This window comes from Corvus kubaryi, unplaced genomic scaffold (genome assembly GCF_017639235.1).
Source record: "Corvus kubaryi isolate FWS band 111438036 unplaced genomic scaffold, C.kubaryi_AGA036_p1.0 36605, whole genome shotgun sequence".
Taxonomy (NCBI): domain Eukaryota; kingdom Metazoa; phylum Chordata; class Aves; order Passeriformes; family Corvidae; genus Corvus; species Corvus kubaryi.
In genome coordinates, this window is record NW_024580904.1 from 1 (window position 1) to 7,759 (window position 7,759).

At 58.7% G+C, this 7,759-nt stretch overlaps 1 protein-coding gene across 1 annotated transcript; it reads left to right on the forward strand.

Annotated features, from left to right (window-relative positions):
* Nucleotides 1–514: 514 nt before the first annotated feature.
* Nucleotides 515–4,181, forward strand: LOC121660585 (zinc finger protein 853-like). The gene is made up of 3 exons (XM_042019983.1): nucleotides 515–886; nucleotides 1,276–1,390; nucleotides 3,245–4,181. The coding sequence occupies exons 1-3, from the start codon at nucleotides 677–679 to the stop codon at nucleotides 3,763–3,765; spliced, it is 846 nt and encodes a 281-aa protein (XP_041875917.1). The 5' UTR covers nucleotides 515–676; the 3' UTR covers nucleotides 3,766–4,181.
* The last annotated feature ends 3,578 nt before the right edge of the window (nucleotides 4,182–7,759 follow it).

Sequence of the window (7,759 nt, forward strand, 5' to 3'; positions counted from 1 at the left end):
GGGGGTGCGGGGACTGAGTCCAAGTGCCCCAAGTCCCCCCAGCAGCCCCCAACAATCCTCGACCCCCCCAGTCCTTCCGTCACTTCCAATGCCCCCAATGCCCCCAATCTCGCAGTCTCCCCAGTAACCCCAATCCCCCCCATCAGCCCCAAATCCCCTGGTACCTCCAGTCCCCCCAGCCCTCCCAGTCCTCCCAGTATTCTCCAGTCTCTGCATTCCCCCAGTTTCCCTCAGTAACCCCTAGTCCCTGCAATCCCTCAGTCCCTCCAGTATCCCCCCGCACGCCCCAGTCCTCCAGCATCCCCCAGTACCCCCCAGACCCACTAGTATCCTCCAACTCCCCAGTAACCCCAGTATTCCCCAGTCCCCCCAGTAACCCTGAGTTCCCCCAGTCCCCACAAAATCCCCCAATTCCCCATTCTCTCCATTACCCCTGGCACCCCAGTATGCCCCAATCTCCCAGTCCCCCCAGTAACCCCTTATCCCCCAGTCTCCGCAGTCACCCCTGTATCCCCCAATCCCCCCAGTCCTTCAGTGGCCCCCATATCCCCGTGCACCCCCCAACCTCCCCAGCATCCCCGAACCACAACCCTCCCGAAGTGCCCCCCCAGAGTCCCCCAAACCAGACTGACCTGGCCACCCCTCCCCCGACTCCCCCAAGTCCATCCCACCGCCGATGGTGGGAAGGTCCTTATTGTTCCTCCCTCGTTTTTTCTGGGGTGGGCTCCCTCCCGGGGGCGGGTTTGGGGGGGTCGCCCTGGGCGGACTGGGGGGAGTCGGAGGCCTCCCCCCCATCACACTGCGGCACTGGCGGCCCCGCGAGAGCCCTTCCCGCCGCCCCCCCTCGTCCGACACCCCGGAGCCCCTCCCGAGCTCCCCAAGAGCGGTGAGTGACCACCGGGGACCCCCGGCCCAACTGAGCGAGAGCGACCCCCCCTCGTTCCCCCCGCTCCTTTTCTTTTTCCGCTTCCCCTTCCCGGAGCCCCCCGCCATGGCTGCGGTGCGGGGGGAGGGGCGAGGGGGAGCCACCCCCTTCCCCCCCAAATTCAGGGGGTCCCTCCACGGATGGGGAGGCACCGAGGAATGGGAGGGGCTGTGGGGTGGGCCGAGGGTGGTGACGCCATGTCACTGTGTGTGTGTCCCCCCAGCATCAGGAGAGGCACGGAGGGGGTGGGGGCAGGCGGGATCCCTCCCTCGGGGGCGGCAGCGACCCCCCCTTGGAGTGTCCTCGGGCCCCCCCAGTTCTCTCCCTTCCCCCTCCCTCCCCCCCGGCAGGGTCCCTCCATCTGGGTGACGGCGGCAATGGACGCGGGGAGGGTGTCGGCCCCCCGAGACCCTTCTGACCCCTCACATCCCCGGGACTCCCCGCTGCCCGAGGGTCCCCCCACAGGTGAGACCCCCCCCCCCTCCCCCAAAAGAGGCCTCTGGCCACGGTAAGAGGTTCTGAGGGGGCCCCCTGGAATCGCAGAGGAGGGGTGGGTGCTTTTTTGGGGGTCCCCTGGGGACCTGCGATGCGGGGGGGAAACCTGCGCCCGTGGTACAGGGAGATCTCAAACCTGAGGGAGGGACCCTGGTCCCGGGAGTCCCAGCGATGTGGGGGGATTGGGATCCCATGGTGTGGAGGGACTCTGATCCCGGACTGTGGAAGTGACCCCATCTCAGGGTAAGGGAGTCCTGGGAATGTCGGGGTACCTGTACACAGGGGGTACCCAGAGATGTGAGAGTGTCCTGTTCCCATTGTGTGGGGTACCCCAATTCCAATGTATTCGCATTTCCCATGCCCCAGGATATGGGGGTGTCACATTGCTGTGGCATGGGGGTGCACCAATTCCAGGGTCTGGGGGTGCCCCAGGGATGTGGGGGTGTCCCAGTCCCATGGAATGGGGTACCCTGATCTTGGAGTATGGGGATGCCCCAATCCCAGGATATGGGAGTCCCAGGAATGTGGGGTTGTCCTATTCCCATGGTGTGGGGTACCCTGTTGCCAGGGTATGGGGGTGTCCCAATTCCAGGGTAAGATGGTGCCCTGATCCCACAACTCAGGGGTACCCCAGTCCTGGAGTGCAGTGATGTCCCATTCCCATGGAATGGGGTACCTTGATCCCAGGATACGGGGGTGCCCTGATCCCAGGATATGGTGGCACCACAGTCCCAGAGTTCAGGGTCAGTATCACCTGATTTGGGGCTGCAGGGTTGTTCTAATCTCATGGCATGGGAGTGCCCCAATATTTGGGTGCAGGGTTGTCCCAGCCCCATGGCACGGGGATGTCCAAGTTTGGGGGTGCAGTGATGTCCCCATCTCATGGCATGGGAGTGCTCCAATACTGGGGTGCAGGAATGTCCCAATCCCATGGAATGGGAATGCCCTGATTTTGGGGTGTAAGAATGTCCCAATCTCACATGATGAGGATGTCCCAATACTGGGGTGCAGGGTTGTCCCAAACCCATGGCATGAGGGTGTCCTGATTTTGAGGTGCAGGGGGGTTTCTAGGTACCCCAACTCCATCCCTGGTTTCCAGAGGGAATTTGGGGTCACCCCTGGGTGGTGCCACCCCCATGTCTGTCCCAGACCCTGGCCCCCTTGCACCCTGATTCCAGACCCTTGTCTGGGTGGGAATGGGAGGGCTGGGGGGAACTGAACTCTGGCTTTGGAATAGGATAGGGATGGGGGTAGGAAAGGGGAGGGAGAGGCAACAGGGGTGGGGAAAGGGAAAAAGGGATGGAGAAGGTGGAAAAGGGTTTGGGATGGGGAAGAAGGGATGGGGAAGGGGGAGAAGGAATGGAAAAGGCTCAGGGGGGGTGAAGAAAGGAAAGAGGGGATGGTGCAGATAAGGATGGGATAAGGAAGGGGAAGAGAGGATGGGAAAAGGGGAAGAGGGGCTGGAGAAGGTGGAAAAGAGGATGGAGAAAGGACAGTGGGGGTAGAGAAGGTACAAATGGGATGGAGAATGTGGAAAAGGAATGGAAAAGGGGAAGAGAGGATGGAGAATGGGCAAAAGGATGAGGGTACCAGTGGGACCAGGATGGGACAGAGGGCCCGGAGCAGGTGCCAGTTGGACAGGGCAGGTGTCATTGGGATGGGGCAGGTAAGGGACAGAGGAATTGGGGGAGGTGTGGATGGGATGGGGCACGTACACATGGGATGGGGAGAGGGATTGGAGCAGGTGCTGATGGGACGGGGCTGGCGCCAAAGGGCCCCAGGCCCCTTCCCTACCCCGCCAGTGCCCACCCCTGTCTCCCACAGCCCATCCCGGCCAGGCCCGGCCACGCCGGAAGCCCTTCAGGCCCCCCGTGGGGGGACCGAGCCCCCTGAAGGAGCTGCTGGGGCCGCAGGGGGCTGGGGTGCGCCCCACAATCTGCGGGGAGTGCGGGAAGGGCTTCAGCCGGAGCTCGGACCTGGCGCGGCACCGCATCACCCACACCGGGGAGCGCCCCTTCACCTGCAGTGCCTGCGGGAAGGGCTTCAGCCAGAGTTCCAACCTGGCCACACACCAGCGCATCCACACCGGGGAGAAGCCCTTCGGCTGCCGGGACTGCGGGAAGCGCTTCGGGGAGGGCTCGGCGCTGGTACAGCACCGGCGGACGCACACCGGGGAGCGGCCGTACCGGTGCGGGGAATGCGGGAAGAGCTTCAGCGTCAGCTCCAACCTGCGGCGGCACCGCCGTACCCACGGCCGAGAGCGGCCCCACCTCTGCCCCGAGTGCGGGGACACTTTCTGGAACCCCGGCCAGCTCCGGAGGCACCGCAGGGAGCACGTGGTGTGAGGGGGAAGCGGGGTGGGCATGGGGACAGGGACACCTGGATGGGGATCTGCACACCTGGAGGGGGGTGGGACACCGTGATGGGGACACCAGGATGGGGATGGGGAGGATGGGATGGGGATGGAGACAGGGACACCAGGCTTGGGACACAAGGATGGAGACACCAGGATGGCAATGGAGGCACCGTGATGGGTACAGGGAAACCAGGATGGGGACACTGATGGGAATGGGGACACCAGGATGGGCCTGTGGGGACACTGTGATGGGAATGGGGACACCAGGATCAGGATGGGGATACCAGGATGGGGACACCAGGATGGGGACAGGGACACCAGGATGAGGACCCCAGAGTGGGGATGGGGACCCTGGAATTGGGGTGCATGGATCTGCTGACATCATCAATAAAAGGTCCCCGAGCAGCCTGGTCCCACCACACAGATTTGGGGACCCCCCCCATGGCGTCACCCCCAGGGGGTGATGACAGCATCTTCCCACTGCAAAGTCTTGGGGTCACCGAGTGATCCCAGTGTGGCCACAGGAAGCTTTTTCGGTTCTCCCAGGCAGGCCAGATCCAGTGCCAGCCCAGGGCACCTGGGGGAAAATGGGAGCGGCACGGGGATGCCCCACTCACACACTGGCACCCCCAGGCACTCTGGGGGGCTCTGGGAGGGAGGGTTGCAGGAGGAGCACACCAAAATCCTGATCCCACAGTCTCGGAATCCCACAATCCCGCTCACAGTTCTCTGGCCTTTTTGCATCATTACAACCATTTTTAATTTCTGGGGGACAGGAAACGCACCCCCAGAACATCAGAAGGGGCTCAGGGATTTGGGGGGGGTGCAGGGGGCACCCCAAAACCTCAATCCTGCTATTCCATGATCCCAGAATTCCTTGATCCCACTCATGAACCTCTGGCCTCACTGGATAACTCTAACCATTTTTATTACTGGGGAGCAGGGAATGTGCCTTTTGGACCCTCAGGAGTTCTTGGGGGGGTGGCAGGGGGCACCCCAAAACCTCATTTCCACGATCCTGGGATCCCTCGATCCTGCTGTTGAACCCTCTGGCCTCATAGTGCAATTCCAATCGTTTTTAATTCCAGGGGGCCCCCGCAAAACCCCTGGGGGGTCTCAGGAGTTTGGGGGGGGTGCAGGGCACACCTTAATCCCACAGTCTCTTTATCCCACAATCCCAGAATCCCGTGATCCCTCTGGGCTTGTGTAATTCCAATCATTTGTAATTCTGTGGGGGAGGCAGCAGAAAATGCACCCCCAGATCCTTGGGAGGGGGAAAAAGAGTTCAGGGGGGTGGAGGGGGCACAAGGAGCACCGCAAGAGTCCAGTTCTGCTATCCCATAGCCCTGGAACCCCATGACCCTTCCAGCCTCATTGTGTAAGGATTCCAACCAGTTCTAATTCTGGGCTGCTGGGGGGCGGGCAGGAAGTGCCCCAATAAAACCCTCAGGGGGGCTCAGGGGTTTCGGGGAGGGGCAGGGGAGTGCCCCAAAACTCTGATCCCGCTATTCCCTGATCCCAGAATCCTTTGATCCTGCTACCAAGCCCTCCAGCCTCCTTGCTTAACTCCAACTATTTTTAATTACTGGAGGGCAGAAAACGCACCCTCCTATCCTTGCAGGGAGGGGGGGACTCAGTGGGGTGGGGGGTACAGGGGACATCACAAGACTCCAATCCCAAAATCCCATGATCCTGTAATCCCCTGATCCCACCGTTGAAGCCTCTGAGCTCTTTGTGTAATTCCAACACAATTTCTAATTTTGGAGGGAGGCGGAGGTGGGGCAGGAAACGCCATAGTAAAAACCTTGGAGGCCTCCGAGATTTGGGGGGTGGTGTAGGGGGCACCTGAAAACCCCTACAATCACACAATCCCATCCTGGAATCCCTCGATCCCACTCACAGTCATCTGGTCTTGTGTCATTCCAATAATTTTTCATTCTAGTGGGAGGAGAGAGGGAGCCAAAATGCCCCTCTGGAGTCAGGGAGACTCAGGGCTTTGGGGGGTGTCTTGGTTTAAGACAATTTAAGGGGGGACACTCTGAAATTATTTGCTTCCTGTCAGTTTTAACCTATCCCTTTCCATCAATAAGAGAAATAACAGAAATGAGTACAAGTATATATAAGTGAGAAAATAACAGTTTACCAAAAAACTGGAAGAGCAACAGGCAAAAAGGAACAGCAAATAACCACTGGATACAAAAATGCTGAACCTCACAAACCCCACAGGAACAAAGAGAGCCCCAAAACTGTGGAGTGATCCCTACGCCTGGAGGGTGCTGGCCACAGGTCACCCTGTGTACGGAGACAAAGGGAAAATGGCATTGGCCCTCCCCTCCCTTGGCTTTCCAGCAGCCGAAACTCCATTGGAAAAGGTTGGTGATGCACTCTGGCACCTGAAATTTGGCCAAGGGCCAAAACTCGTGGAGGGACATCACCCTACTTGCAGCACCCATCTGGGGCAGTGTGGACTCAGTGCTGTCTCGCTCTGCCCTGGAGGGGGACTTCCCACTCCACAAGAGGCAGACACGCTGCACAATTCACTCTGAAACAGTTAGAACTGTTGTGAGTAGAGCCAAGATGCAGGAGAGAGGCAAAAGAACCCACAAAAAGCAAAAGACATGAAGCAGGAGAACTCTGCTTGGGTACTCAGACCTTAAAAACCCTCCCTGGGGCCACCTTTCAACTGCCTCCAAGACTCTGTATGGCCAAGCTTTCATTCCCGTGGAACAAGCTCTCCCTCACAGTAAGGCACCTGTGGCCAAGAAGGGGATTCCACCTTCCAGAACTGCCAACATCAAAGGATTTCTCGCAGACAAAAGCTGCCAGGACCAACGGCTCTGGCTGGTTTTGGACTCCTGGACAATGCCTCTCAACTGCCCCAAGACACTGCGTGGCCACACTTCCCTCCCTATGGAAAAGGGCCATCACTCACAGTCAAGAACCTGGGGCCAAAAGTGGGATTCTGCCTCCTAAAATTGCAAGAGCACCTTCAGCCCTAAACCTGACCCTAACCCTAATCTTTTGCAGCACAGAGCCAGGGTCTGAAAGTGGGATTCTGCCTCTTAAGGTTGTGAATGTAGGAGGATTTCTCCAAGACGAAAGCTTCCATGAGCTAGGGCTTGGGCTGGCCTTGGCCCCCGGGGGGCTCCTGTGAACTGCCCCTGAGACACCAAGCTGGAAAGTTTTCCTTCAGTGGAAACGAGCCACCACTCGCAGCACGGAGCCGGGCTCTGAAAGTGGGATTCCCTGTCCTACAACTGCGAACGTCGGAGGATTTCACCCAGACAAAACTGCCAGGAATTAGGGTGCTGGCTGCCTTTGGGCTCCCAGGCTGTACCTCTGAGCTGCTCTTGAGACGCTGGTTTGCCAGGTTTTCCTACCCGTGGAAAAGAGCCGCATTTCGCAGCAGGGAGCCGAAAGTGGGATACTGCCTCCTGAAATTGTGAATGTCAGAGGATTCCTCCCAGAAAAACACTACCCAGAACTACATCTCCCTGGTCTTGGACTCCCAGGCACTACCTCGGAACTGGCCTTAAGACCCTGGGTTTCTGGGTTTTTCTTCCTGTCAAAAATGGCTCCAGCCAGGAGCCCCAGACCGAAAGTAGGATTCCATCTCCTTAAACTGGAAATGCTGTAGGATTTCTCCAAGACAAAACTTTCCAGGAGCTAGGGCTCTTGCTGGCCTTGGACTCCCAGTGGCCACTCTCAAACAGGCCTTGTGACAATCTGTTGACAAATTCCCCTTCCTGGGGAAAAGAGCCCACAACTGGAACACCCCCTATTGTCATAGACAAAAACAAAAGCAAAAATCCTTAATTTTTGTATTGTGGAAAAGCAGTTCAACAGATTTGTACAAAGGTTGAAACACAGTTCTTCTCTCACAAACCCCACCTGAACTGACTGAGGTAACACACAGGTGGTGCACTGGATCTTCTGGGTTATTATTAAGTCTTGCTGGATGTTTTTGATTCGGTTACACTGCA

Bases quoted from the DNA above. Each gene is read 5' to 3' on its own strand.
- LOC121660585 (XM_042019983.1), top strand. From the start codon at position 677: ATGGTGGGAAGGTCCTTATTGTTCCTCCCTCGTTTTTTCTGGGGTGGG. The intron at 887-1,275 runs GTGAGTGACCAC...CCCCCCCGGCAG, and splicing joins TCCCGAGCTCCCCAAGAGCG to GGTCCCTCCATCTGGGTGAC. The intron at 1,391-3,244 runs GTGAGACCCCCC...TGTCTCCCACAG, and splicing joins GCCCGAGGGTCCCCCCACAG to CCCATCCCGGCCAGGCCCGG.